At 49.3% G+C, this 18,953-nt stretch overlaps 8 protein-coding genes across 8 annotated transcripts; 5 read left to right on the top strand and 3 right to left on the bottom strand.

Moving 5' to 3' along the window:
• Positions 1–1,064: 1,064 nt before the first annotated feature.
• HO133_002306 (uncharacterized protein) lies at positions 1,065–1,856 on the top strand (the record flags this gene model as incomplete). Its single annotated transcript, XM_037293232.1, has 1 exon — positions 1,065–1,856. The coding sequence occupies one exon, from the start codon at positions 1,065–1,067 to the stop codon at positions 1,854–1,856; it is 792 nt and encodes a 263-aa protein (XP_037150885.1).
• A 487-nt stretch (positions 1,857–2,343) lies between these two features.
• HO133_002305 (uncharacterized protein) lies at positions 2,344–3,321 on the top strand (the record flags this gene model as incomplete). The annotated part of the gene is made up of 3 exons (XM_037293231.1): positions 2,344–2,511; positions 2,607–2,702; positions 2,764–3,321. 3 exons carry the CDS (start codon positions 2,344–2,346, stop codon positions 3,319–3,321), a joined length of 822 nt encoding a protein of 273 aa, XP_037150884.1.
• Positions 3,322–4,084: 763 nt separating this feature from the next.
• Positions 4,085–5,335, top strand: HO133_002304 (uncharacterized protein; the record flags this gene model as incomplete). Its single annotated transcript, XM_037293230.1, has 5 exons — positions 4,085–4,119; positions 4,157–4,307; positions 4,374–4,479; positions 4,536–4,839; positions 4,888–5,335. The coding sequence occupies 5 exons, from the start codon at positions 4,085–4,087 to the stop codon at positions 5,333–5,335; spliced, it is 1,044 nt and encodes a 347-aa protein (XP_037150883.1).
• A 671-nt stretch (positions 5,336–6,006) lies between these two features.
• On the bottom strand, positions 6,007–6,819 carry HO133_002303 (uncharacterized protein; the record flags this gene model as incomplete). Its single annotated transcript, XM_037293229.1, has 3 exons — positions 6,007–6,094; positions 6,158–6,567; positions 6,640–6,819. 3 exons carry the CDS (start codon positions 6,817–6,819, stop codon positions 6,007–6,009), a joined length of 678 nt encoding a protein of 225 aa, XP_037150882.1.
• A 506-nt stretch (positions 6,820–7,325) lies between these two features.
• On the top strand, positions 7,326–10,381 carry HO133_002302 (uncharacterized protein; the record flags this gene model as incomplete). Its single annotated transcript, XM_037293228.1, has 5 exons — positions 7,326–7,533; positions 7,582–8,351; positions 8,403–8,818; positions 8,881–8,949; positions 9,184–10,381. 5 exons carry the CDS (start codon positions 7,326–7,328, stop codon positions 10,379–10,381), a joined length of 2,661 nt encoding a protein of 886 aa, XP_037150881.1.
• Positions 10,382–12,025: 1,644 nt separating this feature from the next.
• Positions 12,026–12,813, bottom strand: HO133_002301 (uncharacterized protein; the record flags this gene model as incomplete). Its single annotated transcript, XM_037293227.1, has 3 exons — positions 12,026–12,085; positions 12,143–12,175; positions 12,250–12,813. 3 exons carry the CDS (start codon positions 12,811–12,813, stop codon positions 12,026–12,028), a joined length of 657 nt encoding a protein of 218 aa, XP_037150880.1.
• A 2,106-nt stretch (positions 12,814–14,919) lies between these two features.
• HO133_002300 (uncharacterized protein) lies at positions 14,920–15,752 on the top strand (the record flags this gene model as incomplete). Its single annotated transcript, XM_037293226.1, has 2 exons — positions 14,920–15,319; positions 15,370–15,752. 2 exons carry the CDS (start codon positions 14,920–14,922, stop codon positions 15,750–15,752), a joined length of 783 nt encoding a protein of 260 aa, XP_037150879.1.
• Positions 15,753–17,153: 1,401 nt separating this feature from the next.
• HO133_002299 (uncharacterized protein) lies at positions 17,154–18,383 on the bottom strand (the record flags this gene model as incomplete). Its single annotated transcript, XM_037293225.1, has 2 exons — positions 17,154–17,896; positions 17,945–18,383. The coding sequence occupies 2 exons, from the start codon at positions 18,381–18,383 to the stop codon at positions 17,154–17,156; spliced, it is 1,182 nt and encodes a 393-aa protein (XP_037150878.1).
• Positions 18,384–18,953: the final 570 nt, after the last annotated feature.

The following is an 18,953-nucleotide window of genomic DNA, read 5'->3' as shown; positions in this document are numbered from 1 at the left end:
TGTGATGGTCCAATGGGAGAAGTGAGGGAAGAGCGGATTATGAAAGGCCAATAGGCTACAAGGTGTACAAACAATGGCAGCCATCGTCGTTGAGGCGCCAGAAAGCTTGAGAGAAGAGCGGAGGATTGCTTATTCCCGTTCCCGTTTCACAACAGCCGAGGTCTGACATTAAAGCCAGCTTTGTAGGGATTTCTTATATTGGATACGAGCAAGCGTTGCGTATCCTGTTTACGTTGTCATTCCTACACTTGCGAGCCTCGGTTCGCCCCTTAGCGCAAGGATTTAGCGCTGCACGGAAGCACTGATACGGATCTTGGGGGACGGAACAGTTCTTTTGGTGAATTGAAAAGTTTTTGTCACATTCCTCTTGTTGTTGTCAATGTCCTATGAAAAGTCCGAGGATCGAAAATCTGTCCCATACAGAAGATCTATGCAGGACCCATGCCTTGCTCAAAGGATAGGCTTTCAACAATGTAGCAGAACCCAAAATCTGCTGAATGAGATTGAATACCAGGGAGAAGAGTTCGCTCAGCAAGCAAGGACTGCGGGTACATTGCTGAGCTACGAGCAAACGCGAATGCTGAGGGTCATTTCTTTACGTGTCAGATGAGAGTTGGGGTTCTTCTATGTTTTCAAAGCCAAACAGAAGGCAAGGTAAATAGTGCATTCTGTCGTCCATATTGGCTTTAGTGAACGAGTGCTATTAGGTACGGCAAGAGTCTGCCCATCCCACGGCGATCACTTGGCGCAATTGGACAGAAGCTCACCCGTTCATTCGAGTATGTGAAGCTGGAGATACTGGTGTTCTATGGAACTGTAGCCAAAAGAGCTAGCTCCCAGTGTGCGATGATCTCACACGCTATAAATATACAGACTGGCATGTGAAGGCGAAAGGCTACGTCTTCATGCCTAGAAAGGAGAGTGTTGAGCCTTGTCATTACTTGTGTCTTCCCAAAAGATTGTCAGCGTTCCTGTGTTGTATTTCTCAGGCTTTGAGGAGTACCAATAGTGCAATTTCTCTTGTCTCTATAATTGCTTGTTTCCTAAAAAACCACTAAAGGAAAATGCCATCCTTACGAGAAATCATTATCAGGGCTGCATCGAAAGGTCACCTCGAAGTACTCAAAAGGCTTCTACTGCCAAATCCTTCATATTCGCTCCAAGAAGCAGATACCACCCTTGAAAAGCTCGTTGGGATAGCTGCTCGCCATTGCCACTCCAAAGTCCTCGAATTCTGCATCAGCCTAGGTACAAACGTCAACGACGACGCTGTGCGGATAGGTGTTCTCGAGTCTAGCCGCCTCAACGTCTACCAAAAGGTCATCGCCGCCGGCTTCGACCTTAATTACGACCATGACGGAACGATTGGGGGCCCACTCATTTGGGCGACATTGACAAACCACATCCCCCTGGCAACGTACCTCCTGGACCACGGAGCTGATGTGAATCGCGACCTACAGAACCGCGTATACAGGCCGCTGGCAAAGGCGGCCGAGAAGAACAGTGTTGCGATGATCGAACTTTTTATCAGATACGGAGCTCAGATGGATCGCAGTGGTGCTCTGATTGTGGCCGCAGAGCATGGAAACCTCGAAGCAGTTCGCTGCCTGGTTTCACACGGTGCTGACATCAACCTGATACGCAAGAGTGATACCGATTTGTACATGAAGACCGGTGAGGAGGAGTCGGCGCTACACAAAGCGGTCAGGGGTGGTCATGAGGATGTGGTTGCCTTCCTGGTGGAGAGCGGGGCTCATCTAGGTCTGAGAGATCATCAGGGCGATGACGCTTTGATGATGGCGGTGAAAATGAACAGTGCGGAACTTTTCCAGATCATCTACGACGCCCGAAGATGAACACGCCAGTCGTTCTCGTCTCATTCATGAGCCGCAAGGTTGATAGGTAGCTTTGAAGTGCAGGTAGTATAGCACAACAAGCGATGAGCATTCAAAGTGCCCAAAACCAATCTCTTTATCATTCCCCGATGACTCCCAGCTGCGACATCTCTATCCCGTAAAAAATGAATGCCCAGACCAATCCTTGTAGGAAGGCTTCGGTAGAAAAAAGAAAGAGAGACAGTAGCCGCTAGAGCCATTCTTGCCACAGCAGATGTCATAGGGTTAGGGTTATGTGCAGCCCTTAGAATGGCCAGATGTCGACCTCTCGGTCACTCTCCAATGCCCTACTTGCCAATTGGTGTGATGAACACCTCGCAAAGACCAGGAGCAAAAGCCTGCTGATGTTTACAACGAAGACGTGCAGATATGACAAAGTCAGCTGTACTTCCACCTTAATATCTTCAACCTAGCAGCACTCTGCACAAAGCCCTATCTATCGACTGCCATGCTCGCCTCAGGTTTCACAGCGGCACCTGTGTCTCAATGTCTCTTCTTTGGCGTCATTGCTTCCTCGATACTTGTCAGTATCACAGACACCAAGTATCTTTTTTATATTCAGGTCGTACCGCACTTATGGCAGTATAAGCAGGCATGGAGGTTGCTGGTCTGGCAGGTAGGTCTCGCTCTCTCAAGATCCCAAATCATGATATTCTATGAGGTAGCAGTTGATGAGGGACAGACTAAGGTTGACTTTTGCCAACTGACTAGTGCTGCTACAACAACTCCACAGAACTCCTGTTCGCCGCCATGTCACTCTACCACCTCCGCATCATTGAGCGCCTGTGGGGCTCTCGAAAGTTCGCCGTACGCATTCATCCCTATATCTTATTACGATCATAGCTGGGCTGACGGACACCTTATGTAGTCCTTTCTCTTCAGCCTCCTCCCACCAACCCTACTCCTCCCTCCAATCGTCACAACCATGCTCCGCCCCCTCACATTCGGCGCCGTAAACCACCTCCCCGCAGGTCCTACGCCCCTTATATTCGCCCTTCTCGCTCAATACCACGCCGCAATACCTACAATCTACAAGTATCGTATTGTAACCTCTAAGTCCCCTTCTACATCTTCCAGCGCAAGCGAAGAACAAGGACCAGTCCTCAGCGATAAATTTCTAGTCTATTTGCTCGCTGGCCAGCTTGCCCTATCTTCGTTCCCAGGCTCCGCGATAGCGGCAAGTGTGGGCTGGATGGTTGGAGTGGCCTGGAGGGGCGAATGGGGACCTGGCGCTTGGGGTAGGTGGAGGGTACCAGGGTGGGTGGTTGGTGAGAAGAAGGCAAATACAGGCCAAGGCTTCGAGAGGTTGAGGAGAAGATTGGAAGGCGAGGGAAGTGGCACTGGCGCTGATGGTAGAAGTGAGGGCGAGGCGAGAAGAAGAACACTGGGAAGAGGTATACTGGATCAGTTTAGAGGCGCTTTTTGAAGCATATGCATATATTACGCAGCAGGCTTCGCGATACAAAGAGAGATCGGGATACAGCATATGAACCGCTACGGAATTCCCGGTGCTTGCTCGGTCGGTGTCTTGTTCACTAGACACAGTCTACATGGCCGTTTCTCCATGGCTTACAGTCAGGCCTCCTCACAAAGTAGCATAGTCTGGCTTGAGGCCCCCAAAACCTGAGCAATTCTTGAGCTCAAGCCTCAGATAGATCCGAAGCAGTGATCTAACACTCGTATTCCATGATGTCGTACTTCGAAGCCAGCAAACTCAACAGTCAAGGAGATCTGGGGCTGTTAGACGATCCTCTATACAGGTAAGCTATAAGAAGTAGCAAATGGACGTCGTTCCTGTGCTATTAGTACGACTACGATGACAATCACCTACGAAAAATGCTCCACTTCGTAAAGTTTAAAGTCCGGCGAGCTCTACTAAAGCGGCATCTCCTCTAATTGCCATGGAGTTGTGGATCTCTTGTAGCAGGACTCCTCATTCTTGGTTGACAGCGGTCCGGGACAACGGCAATTTGAAGCACGGAGATTAGCGCCTAATGTCCGAATGATGATGTAGAAATGTTGCACTATTCAAAGACGAACACTCTCCAAGCGTCCCTCATTTCTCTTAGATTCCGTATATGAACGTCGTCTGTGGGAAAAGTCTCTTGAAAGCTGTCTTTACAACGTTGACGGTCAAGCCAGTCCTTCACTTATCACAACAACACAACGCTCAGCGATTCGCATCCACAATGGAGTACACACGGCAAGCAGAACATATATTTCAGTTAGTATGGATGTCGGGAATCTGATCATGTTCCCAGATTGGGAGACTCGGGTCTCAAGATATCGAAGGTCATCCTTGGGGCAATGTCCTATGGCTCGCCCGAATGGCAAGACTGGGTTCTTGATGAGGAGAAGTCGCTCCCTTTGCTCGAGCATGCCTATAAAGTTGGGCTGAATACATGGGATACCGTACGTAATTCACCTGATACCGTTGCCGATCATCTCTCTTCTGACAATTGCTGACTTGGTACCGAGGCCGACGTCTACTCCAACGGCAAATCCGAAGAGATCATAGGCAAAGCCTTGTCGAAATACAACATCCCCCGTCAGAAAGTGGTAATTCTGTCAAAATGCTTTTTCGGTACCCATACATCCATCGACTATCTCCAAGTATGACCTCAAAACTGACCTGCCAAGGCGTTGACGGATCCGGCGCCCAACCTCGAATTGCAGCCCTGTCAAAAAACGACGACGAAATGGTCAACCAAGTCGGTCTGAGCCGCAAGCACATCTTCGATGCAGTGGATGCAAGTGTGAAGAGGTTGGGCACGTACATCGATGTTCTGCAAATCCATAGGTTGGATAGGGAAACGCCGAAGAAGGAGATCATGAAGGCGTTGAACGATGTGGTGGAAAGCGGGAAAGTGAGGTACATAGGAGCAAGCTCGATGGCGGCATGGGAGTTTCAGATGCTACAGAACATTGCTGAAGCCAATGGATGGTAAGATCCCAACTGCTCATTGGTTGATTGCAGCTAAATTTTGTCCAGGCACAAGTTCATCTCCATGCAAAACTACCACAATCTCCTCTACCGCGAAGAAGAGCGAGAGATGCTCCCCTACTGCCGCGCTTCGGGTGTAGGTTGCATTCCATGGTCTCCAGTCGCCCGCGGCGTCCTCACCCGACCTTGGGGCGATCGATCCACCAAGCGTGAAGAGACTGACAACTTCCTCAAATCTCTTATCCGAAGCAAAGAGACGGAAATCGATAAAAATATTGTAGATCGGTTGGAAGAGGTTGCGAAGAAGAGAGGCGTGGGCATGGCACTCGTGGCAATCGCGTGGTCGATACGGCAAGAGTGTGTCAACCCGATTGTGGGACTCGGAAGTAAGGAGAGGATTGACCAGGCGGTCGAGGCGGTCAAGTTCGAGTTGAGCGATGAAGAGGCGAAGTATTTGGAGGAGCCGTATATAGCCAAGATGGTCCAAGGCTACTAGACGGGAAAAGTATATAAAGCAATGGCATAGTACGCCCTCACCCGGGAGCAGAATGATCAAGATATGCACACTCTCCTTTGGTAAGTGAGAGGCTGCATAGCCAGAGTGATCTCACATGGCTGATGCATAGCTCTCAGCATTCATGTCTGGAGCTGCCAAAGTCGCTCATCCTCCCTCTTCACTATAAACACCCTGCGAAACTGTCGGGGTTTTGAGGCTGTAGCTATTATAAACGAGGATCTCGCCCATCTTCACAAATCACCTACTTTGAGCACTCATCTTCATTCACTGAGAGAACCAATGGAGAGGGATATACGTGTGAGGACTCCATCTCCTCCTTTCTGTTCTTCGACGTCTTGACGGATCTCTCTTTTAGGTTTCCCTCTGGAAGATTGAGCCGAAAGGCAAAGCTCTGGTTTTCCAACGTCGCAGAGCCTCATAGCCTGGTCCAGAAAGGCCAGTCTGAAAGGGTCATTGCTATGAACGCATATATGAATCAGTATTGCCGCGCTTGTGATGCGGTCCTTTAGTGGAGGAAGTCTGGGGGCTTGCTTGCTTGCACCAGCAAAAGGCCTCCAGCTTCATCTCTCGCTCACGCACGTGACATGTGTTGGAAAATTCGTTACTTCGGGGAAAGCAGGTCATATTTGAACATCGTGATCGTACAGCCCCTACTTGAATTTGCTATAGACAACCAGGATTATTAGAAGAACGAGCACGGTGATTATCGCGACGGTTATAATCCGATTTGTAGCCATCCTGCACACACATCAGTTCGCAATCCAAAAGGTACGGCCGTGTAGGGTGAAAGGGATGAAATACCTACGCGCCATCCCCCTGAGCGTCTTCACACTGCGATCCACATACCCCTCACTCTCCAACATCGTCGCCCTCGTATGCTGAATCGTCTCCCTTTGCAACTGCAAATCTGCCAGCGTCCCCCTTCCAATATCCTCCGTTTCATTTGCCACTCTCTGACTGTCCCTCAGCCGCTGACTGCTCCTGTCCAACCTATCCGTTCCGCTCAGTAGTTGCTGGCGCTGCTCGAGCTGGTCGTCTTTGGTTGGGTTGTCGGAGTAGCGGGAGCCGAAGAGAGCGGAGCGGTCGTCGGAGAGAGTCTTCAGCTTGCGTTTCGCGGCATCGATGTCGGTTTCGAAGTTGCGGAAGCGGGGATTTATGCGCGAGCGGGTTGCGGAGGGTATGTTTTGTTTCTCGATGCGCATCATGTCAAGCTGGGGGGGGTCAGCATATCCAGAACCATGAGGGTAGGAACTGCGTGAGAAATACGCGGAGAGGAGACATACCAGTTCATTGGCTTCTTCAAGTGAGCGCTCCGCTAACCGTACTGCTGATTTCCTGGGTTCACCGGATAATTCTGTTATTTGATCGAGCTTCTGACTGAGGTCTGCTTGCACGAGTTTCAGCTCGGCTTCATAGTTGCTGAAAAGCTCTGAGCCGGCGTCTGTATCCAGTGGGTTCGCCATGGTCGAAGGGCAGGATGTTGGCTGCTTGAGCGGCGGCTCTGGGCGGTTATGATTGTAGACCGAATGGGAAAGGATTTGGTTGAGAAAAGCACAGAATGTATCCAGCTGTCTTGAATTATGATGGTGAGCTGTCAAACCACAGATGTCAGAGCAGATGGCCAGACTTAGTTTGTCTGGAAGGTGTTGCAGCTGCAGGAGGCTGTTCTAGGCTGTTGTCATTGAAAGGCTGGAGCTAGGCGTATATTTAATCCGAACACCGATATAGAAGTCATCAGCCGGACACGAATACGAGAGCTTCCCGTGACATATTCACGCCGCTTGATAGCCGTCAAATTTGTATAATGAATACCATTGAGGTCCGAAATCAGGCTTCTCTTTTTCTCAAAGCTCTAAGAAAACCGCCTGACTGTTGAAAGAACATTACCTGCGTCTCCTTCCACTCGTTTCATCTAGAGGCTTCTGGTACCTCGTTTGCGCCGCTGAAAAGCTTCTGTCTATCGTATATCATGCAGGAAAAGAAGAAAGTTGCCATCGTTGGTAGCGGCTGCACTGGCATTGCTGCACTATGGGCTCTCAAAAGTACAAATCACGAAGTTCATCTTTATGAGGCGAAGGATAGGCTAGGGGGCCATACCAATACAGTCCCTTTTAGATATGAAGGAAAAACTGTGAATGTTGATACTGGCTTCATCGTTATGAACAGCGCTACCTACCGTTAGTCCATGGCCTCAACGTGTGCCCTAAGTTGGCTCACGCTCGTAGCGAATTTTATTGCCTTTCTGAAAGAGATCAGAATACCCACTTCGCCGACTGATATGACCTTTGGGGTGTCTCGCGATCAAGGACTCTTCGAATGGTCTGGGACGTCTCTCTCTGCTGTATTCGCTCAGAAATCCAACTTCTTCAGACCTCGGATGTGGCAGATGATCTTCGACATTGTCCGATTCAATCAATTCGCGCTGGATCTGCTTTCTGAGGAAGACGAGAGCGAAGTCGACATAAGTGGAGCCAACGGGTCAGCCAAACACGTTGGGAAGCCTGCACGGCAACAAAGTATTGGGGAGTACTTGGACCAAGAGGATTATTCAGAAGCCTTTCGCAACGATTACCTGATACCCATGACTGCTTCCGTCTGGAGCACAAGCCCAGACAAAGCTTCGTTAGAGTTTCCGGCCATTACCCTCGTTCGATTTATGTGGAACCACCATCTCCTCACCGCAGTTGCTGCTCGCCCAACATGGATGACGATCATAGGCGGCTCGAAGCAGTATATTGATGCTGTAATGCGTGACTTCCCTGAGGATCACATTCATCTCAATACCGGGATCCAATCCTTGAGCTTCTCAGAGAACAAACAGCTAGCTATTCATCGAACAGATGGTAAAAGAGAGGATTTCGACCATGTAATTCTAGCAACGCACGGCGATCAAGCAATGGATATCATTCGCAACATAGCCACACCACAAGAAACAGAAATCATGTCGGGATTCAAGACCAGTAAGAACACAGCAGTGCTCCATTCAGACCGCTCGGTATGTATCGAGATCACCAGCTTCTCTCAATGGAACACTAACATATCGAAGCTCATGCCAAAGCGATACGTTGCTTGGTCCTCTTGGAATTATATCACTACCTCCCCATCTCCCAACACCGCTCCGTCCGTCTGCCTGACTTACTGGATGAACCTTCTTCAGCACATTCCCTCCCTCTATGGTATGGTCCTTGTGACTCTCAATCCTCTTCATCCGCCCAAATCTGCACAAGGTAGTTGGACATATCATCATCCACTATACAATGCAGCTGCCATACGCTCGCAGAAACTTCTGCCACGCATACAAAACACAAGGGGCATAAGCTATGCGGGCGCCTGGACTAAGTATGGGTTCCATGAGGATGGATTCTCGAGCGGGCTCAAGATCGCCTTAGAGCATCTGGGGGCAAAGCTGCCGTTCGAGTTCGTGGATTCGACGTTTTCGAGAGGAAGGAGACCGGTGCTTGGGTGGATGGATCATACTGTGCGAGGCTGTATATATATGATAGGGCTAATTGTTTTTCTGGTAGGATGGGTGCTAGCTTTGGTGCCTCGGAGGGGTACGAAGAACGTTGGGGACAAGAAGATCCAATAACAAGGTCTTGTTTTTCTTATCTTATGGACGTCGTTACTTTAAGTGTTTTTGTCGATGTCATTATTTTGCTTTAAATATAGCTCTGAACCGCCGTGGCCGCTTTGGTGTACGGCCACGGCGTCACACTTACTACGGATGCAGTGAAAATCTTCACAACAGCAGACTAAGTGACACAAAGAGTAAGTGTCTTTCCCAGGTTGTTGTGGCAATAATTCAGCAATCAACCAACCACCCTCAGAACCTGGCATCCAACCATCGACTTCCAACATACCTTGTTTGCACACAATCTACCACACACCTTTCATCTGCTATTAGACCACACTCTGGGTAACATGGGATCCATGGTCTGGCAGCTAGTCTGCTTTCTGCTCGGGCTCCTGGGCTACTGGATTGCGGCTTCCGAGCGCCTACTGCCCCTCTACCTCTTCGCCATATTGGCTAGAATCTTCGTACTGTTTCGTCTGTTCTCGTTGCTGGAATGGCCCAAGAAGCTCCAGCTACTCCGCTTTCTCTTCTGGCGCTTGGGCATATACGTCTACAAAACAGCCAAGTTCATTATTCTCTCTCTCCTCTTGCTGCTACTGGAATCGCCGGAGAGTCTTCAACATTGTTTGATCGGAGCGAACCGAACACTGCATCGGCCTCTGCCCTCTACCTCGCGTCTTCTGCTACTCTCGCCTGAACTACGGCAACGAATATGGACAATGCTTCTCGAAGAGTTTGATTGTGTTCATGTCAGAGAGGTAGCACCCAGAATCTACACCAGCTATGTCGAGCGGCTGCGTCTCTATATGGACATCAACCCCGAATACTCGACCATGTGGTTCTCGACAGAACCTTGTCCTCGTAGCTTGCAACTGCAGATCGCTTTCATTCAAAGCTGCCGTCAAATCGACAACGAAGCGGGCTACGACCTTTTCAGCAACACAACCTTCTATTTCACGGAGGCCAAAGCGCTTGTGTCGTGGATAAGAAGCCTCACTCCTGCCCATAAATGTGACGTTCGCAATATGAAGATCAAGATGCCAAACGACTTCTTCAACCACTCGGGCATCACAGACAGCAGTCTCACCCGAGATGCTGTTCAAGTGCGTTTCGCTATGGAGAAGCTAAGCGGTCTACGATCGTTGAACATCTGGTTCTGGACTAATCACTGGCTTCATACTACAAAGCATGAAGCCCGGGGCGTCTATGAGCTGGTTAGAAACGTCAAAGTCTCCGAGGTCTTGATTGTTCAATTGGCGGAAGAGACGCATGTCAGGTCTCAAGAGGCCAACTGGACGGAGGTGGGATGGCCTGCGGATAGCCAGGAGGAGTTTGCGTACGCTGTTTGGGCAAGGATTCATGATCCGGGAAGTGAGCTGCAACTGCTGGTGCCGGTTGAACAGGGAAGCCAAGCCAAGTTTGTGCTCAAAGTCAAGGAGTACGAGTCTTGAGAGCCGAGAGCGGGAGGGCAGAAGAGTGGTAGTGAGCGAGCAAGGGGGTAAATTGGAGGAAGCACAGCTACGTTCCGAAAGGACTATTCAGGCTCCTTATGGTCAAGCAACAGAAGCTCAATGAGGCTCACAGGTTGCTTGGTGAATACTAGCAAAAGTTCCAATTCCGTCTTCAGGATCTCCAACCATAGTGCCTTTTGACCTAATGCCCAAGTGCCCCTTGTCCAAAACACCCAGGGATGAACGCGTAGGAAAGAATGCCTAGAAACGGGTCCCTATCATCTATATAGCCTGCTCAAAATAGCCCCCGGTAGTAACTCTTCTCTTAAGCTGAGCACACTCTCAGCCATCACAGCGAATGGGATACCGACAGCAAAGACCACTCCTTCGGGGGTCCCTCCATCCTTACCATTGGCCTGTCTCGTGTCCAAAAAGATCTAACTGGCATGAGCTTTGAACACTCTCTACAGCGATTCCCAGCGCTCGGAACGTTGGTCTCAGCAATGCCATTGTACAATGTGTTCTAACCCAACCTTGTGTTGAGTCTTGTCTCTTGGGTTGAGCTCACGCGGATTTTCTTGAATGTGCAAAAATATCGCTTACTACACCAAAGGTCTAATATCTCTAACAGTCGGCGCTCTTCTCAGTCACACACTCCTTGTCGAGATACCTTTTGAATGCAAAGGAAACGGCTACTTTTTCGACACGATTTATCCGAGATACAGACAGCACTTGCAGCGTAGTTCGGTATGTTCGATATGAGGCATACGAGGTTTTATGTCAAAGTGTGTTCGAGGGAAAACGCTCGAGAATCTCTAAGGGTATTATCTAAAGACTCACAGCAAAACATTGTTTGAAATGTTCTCGCAACCATGTCCGCAATCACATCGACTCACACTTGTGATATGATCGTCGCGCCGGATGCAAAGAGCGGCCTTCAATGGAACAGCTTACGTTGGCAGGATCCCGTCTCCGCTCAAGGCTTCATCCTCGATATGGTCTCTTACTATGTACCTCCTTCACTGGTAGCGAGAGTCCATCTCTGGGCTAAGCAACGCTTGAACAAGTTGAACTCCTAGAATACAGATTCCACGCCTCTCGACCTTCACCCTTCGTCAACAAGAATGGTCTCGACCCGCGAGCCTGAATGGATTGGGAACGCTTGGTGCTACGAAAGCCTCAAGGTCCAATTATGCTTCATTTTGGAGAAGAGGACTGGAGCTGCGACTGCAAGAACATGGTCATGGGAGGGCCCACGGGACGATTGAAGCCCGAACCTTCGTCACAAAGGGCTGATTGTTTACAGCGTGGTGCCTTGGCAGGAGAACTGTGCGCATCCAGATCGCCTAGGCACTTTCCCATAAAACGAGAAGAGGGAAGAGAGTGGCCAAGTCATTGCTTAGCGATCCCACCAGTAGCGTTCCCAGAAGAATAGAAATAATTGACTGCGATTAAGCGAAGTGTGTGCTCGTGACCAACCTCGAAAGAATGATGGAAGTGTGGTACGGAGCTAGAAATGAGGAGGCAAAGACGGTCAGAGCCCACTATTCATGCTTCTGTGACACACGATATTTTCTCAAAGTCTTTTGTTGGGCGATGCGATTCTTTTAACATCAAAAGGTTGGCGACAGACAAATCATCGATTCATTTGGCCTTCGTCCACTGACTTTTAATACGGCCCGATATGTTCGCCTTCAGCTCTCCCTACAACAAACAATACTTGTTATTCGGGGTAGAGATAGCTCTTCTAGAGTTCCTTACTGTTGGTTGGTCGACCGTCATAAATCCTTCGTGCTACAGTACACCGTGCCGGAGTTCTGATTGATCTGATAGGATGGTCAGGATGGACGTCCCGATTTCGCTGCTACCTCTCTGCAAACAGCATCAATGTCAGGCAGTTGCACTCCCATAAACCACCAATCATGATTCAACTCATTGACCATATCCTTGGGAATCTCGCCCCACTCAATCGTATCACCGCTCTGGGGCGCATCCTGCACCTGCTTCATCATCCAAAAGTCGCCACTTATCTGCGACAATGTCTTGAGACCACGGGACGTGCCCAAGTCCTTGTACCAAATGCTGTAGACCCCCATGAACGATTCCTGCTTCGCTGCCGTGGACTTTGAAGCATACCCCTTCTCGAAAACCCATTTTAACCTGCGAATCGCGGGATCTAGGTCGGTCGTTCCTGGTGCTTGCATGCAACTAGGAACATAGTAGTAATTGTCGCCAATCATGAACTTGGCGTCGTTTTTTCTGTAGGATGTGAGCTGCAGGTCTTGTACGAGACCGTAGCGGCTGATGCGCAAGGCGCTGACAGGGACATCAACAGGATCCTTGTTTGGCATGGCCGGCACTTCGGGTTTCTTCTCATTGCTGAAAACTCTCCTGAGATCTCCGAGCATTGATTTGCGATTTCTCAAAGCCATGAGGCTTGCTGCCACAACGCTGGCTTGGTCCGCAACTGGGAAATATCGTGTCGTACTGTTCTACTAAAGCTGGGCCTTCAGATGTTCAGTTCAATATCTCCCTTGCAGAGTCTTGTGCGAAAGCTTGGTTAAGAAAATTGCGGCGTGATCCGTGATTAGTACCAGAAGCGCTGAGAGGGTCAGGCAAACCCGGGTGAGGGAACGACGGAGGACAAACGAGAATATCATTAAATCTGGACCACTCAAGAAGATCCTCATTCTCGCTGCAAGTTGTGCTTACTGTAATGAACTCTGAACATCCCGTATCGAGACTTTCAATTGCTGACCAAAACGAACTTGAAATGGAGTCAGAGATTGTTTCTTTACGAGTATTCTCGGTGTTTCAACCTTGATTAAGCCTCCAGCCCAATGCTTTTTCGTATGATTTGTTCAATCTCTGTACACCATAGTTCCAAGATGGATGACTGGCTGTTTTTCTGCAGGCTTGTCTCTGCTATTGATCATTCATTCAAATTCCACAGTAAATGTCATGTTTGGTATTTGCGAGCCCAAACATTTTGAGCACGCAGAGGCTAAGAAAGCGGAAAATTCCTTGGACAGTTCGCTAGGTGTGCAAGTGCAGTGGAAAATCGCTATGCAGAAAAGGTTCGGGTCTGCTCATTGCCCTCAAACCCCCTCTGAACAATCGGGGACGGTTTGGTAGATCTGTACCACTGTCTGCACGCCATTCGTTGGCAAATATCAGCTTCCAAGGCCCAAGATCAAGTAATCCCCCACGGAACCATAGATTGATCTCTTGGGTCAATGGCTGCGGAGACAACTCCTTGGCTTACATACCATTGATCGCTTGAGGTTTCCTACATTGGTTTTTGCCTTTTACGGGGCGAAAACCTCGCAAGTTTTCCCCTTGCGCACCTTGCATGAAGGGTAGCTATGTTGCTTCCACGAGCAACTTCGCCTTTGTTCCCAACATGAGATGCCTCATCAGCTCGCTGGCATGCTCAGATTCGTCAAATCCATTAGCCGGCATATCGACTTTGACACGAACTTCCCGGAGTCCTTGTATGCTTGAAAGAATTTGACGCGTATCCATCCATTCACGACGTTCACCCCAAGGATGAAGATACGGCCACATGTAGCATAGCTCTCTAAACAGAGCATATTCAAACTGCAGACTCTGAACAGAACTCAAACTTTCGGGCAATATCGCAGAGGTAAAGTGGAGGAAGAGCGGCAGTTCCGTGAAGCTAAAAGTGTTGCGGTAGAGCATACCTATGGCTTCGGTGTAGCTGAATTGCAGTCAATACGACTAGATGGTATTGCACATATTCAGAGATACTGACACCTGCCGGCAGCTCTGGAGTAAAGCTACCAAGCCCCCATCGGCCCGATCTGGTGTATTGCTAGGGCTCCATGTACTGAAAAGGTCTTTGTCCCTTGTCCGCCATGTGCTATACAAGTCTTCATTGTTGCCATGAAAACATTCGAAGCCACGACATCGACCGTCTTCGGCTTTACACCTAAAGTAGACCAATTTGCCATCCTTCCGGGTTGTGATATGAACGACACCCACAGGTCTGCAAAGCACCTCTTCATAGATCATCGTTCGCACCTCCAACGGCAATCTAGTCATGAACATAGATCGGGACTGTTCCATTTTTGTATTTTGGGTCTCTCTAGAGACAGTGGGATATTCATCGTCTGGTAGAGGGGAAGAAGGACAACATTTCCGTGTGGGAGGAACCTTGAGGCGGTCTCTGGAGCGACTGCTATCACGCTTGGCTTGGCGTTTTAGAAGTCGACAGCCATTCAGGATACACGATAACGGCGAGGTCAAGGGAGCGTTGGCTAAACGCATGGCCGGAACCGAGTAGACTGGGAATGAGAAATGTTCACTTCCGCTGGCTATGATCGTAGGTTCTGGAGATGGAGACGATTGTCCAGCATAGACAGGTACTAGCGTCCACAGCCACCACCGACCTCTCTCACAGGCGAGTGGCAGTGTCACGGTAGCCTTCTAGCAGGTTTGACTACTACATAAAGTAAGCAAGAGGATCTCTTCCCATTACCTTAATAATTCATTATAACAGAAAACGAGGGACAGAAATGGCCACTAACATACACACACAGACCCTCCTTACTCTGCCACTCGAGCTCCGCAACATCATCTACTCCGAACTCCTCTCCTCTAAGCGCTCTGAACCTATCACGCTCTATGACGACAGCAAAGGCCGCGAAATACACTCTAACCTCTGCCCTTCCATTCTTCGCACCAATAAACAGATTTACGAAGAAGCAATTTGCCATTTGTATAACAAGAACACCTTCCTACTGAAACTCGACCACAAACGCCGTATCTTACCACTATTCCGATCCAATCGTACCCCTCCCACAGATGTCTCAACAGAAGGCGAATATGATGATCGCCCGAGGAAGCTCGTACCCATCCGAATCAGCGCACAACAATCTACAAAAGACTTCATAAAGACAATTGCTGGCACCTCCCGTCGCTTCCAGGTTCAGGGCCAATATATCCGCATGTTTTGTGCCGCCTAGCTCACATCGAGCTGTTCATCGGAGCGTTTTCGATGTGCGGCGCGAGCAAGGACGGCAAGGTTCCCACGCATATTGGGAAAGTAGTCCTTGATATACTGCGACTACTAGCCGAGGAAGAAATAGAGGAGGGTCTGGTGACTAAGAAGACTCTGAGAGTCAAGGTTCGCGCCAAGTGGATTCCTGACAATCTTTTCCTCGATGATAAGGGGCCCTCGCTGTCGCGGAAGGAGGGTCAAGCGCTGAAGGCTACGATGCTGGTGCTGTTGAAAGAGATCATGAAGCGGAGAGTGGTAGAAGTCAAGGAGGCGGTGTTGAATGAAGCGTTGGGCCGCAATGAGATCAAAATGGTCGATATTTATACGGGGGAACCGTTTCCGGAGTGAGCAAGGGTGCATGATAGCCCACCCAAGTCGAGATATCTTAGAACGGTTAGCAGCCGACATTCCGTATACCACACCCGGTTGTAAAACCTACCGCGTGGTTTCGAAGAGATGGGACAGTGCTGATACTCCAGCACTTCGTTAATCCAGCCCTCAATTGGAGCCCATAGAGTGTACTTGACGTCCCCCATTGTTTGCTCATGTCCGATTTCGGCAATCCAAGTGGCCGACCTCTGCAGTCGAAACCAGACGGTATCCGCGAATCGAATTTGTGGGTCCTCAGAACATTCCCCACATTCCCATCGCTCATTCATAACCTTTCTCTATCCGACAACTACAATAGTGACGGACGCTTTCGTCATCTTGAGCGATTGACGAATACCTGTCGCCAAATACTTGTCCACCTGGTTTAACATATCGACGCAGACATGCAAGCTTTTCAGCCCATACAGCATTGCAATTGCAGAAACCATAATACTGTAATCATGGAAATCCTCGATTGTGAAGAGGCGGCTTTTGATGCTAAGATGGACCTTGTGAAGAGACCACTTCTGAGTTGTTGTGAGGGCTGATCCAAAATCCCAAACTAGCACCGGACGACCGAAGGAGAATGTGCTCGTCGTCCATGTACCTGACGGCTTGTTTGGAGAAACCTGAGGGACACTTGAGAGACGTCGTTGCGTAAACCTTTTTTGGCGATAAAGACACATAGGGATTGATTGCTTGAGGTCGCCGACGTGAGCAGGTGTGGAGGAGCTGGTATTGGGAAGGGCTTTATGTCCATGTATCTCAGGAGAATCCCTAGCAAATACAAAATGTTTCAATTGCTGTGAGGAGCGGTCATCTCGGGAATAGAGTATTCGAATATGGAGGTATTTGTGGTGTCCAATAACTTCTTCCCATATCTGTTGCCTCAACTCAAATGGAAGGTTAAGCAGAGTGGTCTTTTCGGTTATTTGTGGAAAAGGATTATATACTCGACAGTGCTAGTTCAAATGCAATAAGACCGAGAGAGAAAACTACATTAAGTACCTAAAGAGGTAAAATATAAGTTTGTGGATGCATCGTTGATGCCTGAAGTAAGTAGATATGAGCACCCTGCATCCCTAACCAATCGAGACACAACGCGGAACTTCAAGCGCGACTGTACACGCGGCCAGCTAGGGTTGAGGGTTGGAGGAAAGGGAAGATGTCGAGTGTCTAGAATAAGGGTTCGCCATCTCGGATGTCAGGAATGCAAGGTGATGCAGAAGTCTTCAAGCTGCGCCCTGTGTCTTTGACTACCTGGCTCAGAATCGTGGTCAACGACCCCTCTGACTGACCGAAAGCTGCATGCAAGCTGCGAAAGAAGTCCCGTAATTGGAACAAAATGCACTATCGATGACCACAACATATGTCTGCCGGCTACTGCTCTAATTCGTTCGTCGTCCGGGTATCGACCAATATCCAACTACACCAAACTCCACAGCCCAAACCAACCACCTTTCCCCTCTCCTCCCACTCGCCCCTAACTCTTACCCAATCCTCTTCAAATCTCATCTCCCCAGTGCCAAGTTGCCCACATTCTCCATCTCCCGCAGCCCAGACTTCGCCCTCTGCCGTCAGCGCGATAACGTGCCCAGATCCCACGCCTACCTGCAAGATATCCACCCCACCGTTGATATCCACTAGCCGGACTGTCTCGTCATCTGAGAAATTTGGTAAAGCGTGCATTCTCCTATCCTCACCAGCACGTCCACCCCAGATATACAGATCCCGATCCTCAGACACCGCGGCACCAATCCAGCCACCGACAGCGATCTTGCCGATCGGGATACCGCCCAAGAAGGGAATTACACAGGGTGAACCCGCAGGATTGGATACGGTTGGATCTCGTCCAAGACTCTGAGGATGCAAGGCAGATCCGAAAGTCAGCACCTCACGCGTTACAGTCAACGCGGTAAAACTCGTAGCGGAAGATAGTAAAGAAAATAAAGGTGTTTGAATAAAGTGAGTGGCCGTTGCAGGCTCGCAGACCAGGAGGCTCTGGAAAGATGAGAATAGTTGGATCTCGATCTTGGCAGTAGGTGGAGAGAACAGAAAGTGCGGTGTATTGTCTGACAGTGAGGGTGTGTTTCCACCGGAATGTCTCTTTCGGGACGCGCTATCTGGTCAAAGTCAATAGGTATGAGGGGCTGATATGGAGAGGGACGCACTGGTGCAGATGCAGACTTCACCATTATCAGCAATTGCAAGATGCTCAATCGCCAAGCTTTGCTGAATAATGAAGCTGTCTTTGGGGAATCGGTGCTTCTTAAACTCTGGGCCAACTCTGCTGCCGCAGTCGTCATGATAGAGAAAGAGACATCCATCTGTAGTTAGGGCACCGAGTACGCCGCTCGTATCCCCGAAAATGGTCTTGATGTTTCTCGGTGGTGGACCGTCTATCAGTGTGGGATAAAGTCCCGATGGGCGGTATCCCTGATGTAAAAGAGTCCCATCACTTTGAATAACTGTGGAACTCCAAAGTGCACACGACACGTTGATTTGAGGCGACCTCAAGACTTTCCAGAATTGTGTGATCTCGTCTTTGTGATGGTCTTGGTTATGGTCGAGTTGATGGTGCGTATTGAAGCCACACATGTGTAGCTCCATGTTTTTCCCTTGCAAAACCTGAAGAAGATAATCGGAAGCGTTCCTGTCTCCCTTTGGATGGTTGCGTGGGTCTTTCACTAGAGCACTGAGCAATCAAAGTTGCAAAGCCCTTGGAAAATATAGCTGAGAGCTGTCCATTTCTTGTGCGTTTCAGAGATAAGACATGGACAACCAACGCAAAGCTGAAACATTCCTCCTGCCGAGGGGCAGAATTATAAAAAGACACTGAGCATCAGAGCCAATGGAGGGAAACGCGGAACGAAAGACCTCAAACGCAAACATTCACGAAATGAATCCCAAGAATTGTCACTGGATAAGACTGGTTTGAACGATTCAGTTTCGTATCATTTAACCAGCATACCTGTATCTACAATGATGCAAGCACATTTTGAGGCTCTTATGGTCGAAGGATTGTTGGTGTTGGCAAAATGGCTTCTGTACGGAGGTCTGCACCAAATGCCCCGGACGCCAAGACTCCCCCACCCAAAACCCGGGATCCCGCGTTGAGCGTTGGACGACTCTGCTCCCCAAGTTGCGTCGTCTCTCGTTTGAGACTCTGTGCTGTTGGGC

Source organism: Letharia lupina (genome assembly GCF_014066315.1).
Source record: "Letharia lupina isolate WasteWater1 chromosome Unknown contig_14, whole genome shotgun sequence".
Taxonomy (NCBI): domain Eukaryota; kingdom Fungi; phylum Ascomycota; class Lecanoromycetes; order Lecanorales; family Parmeliaceae; genus Letharia; species Letharia lupina.
The sequence above is the reverse complement of the archived record's forward strand: the minus strand, read 5'-3'. Positions and strand labels throughout refer to the sequence as shown.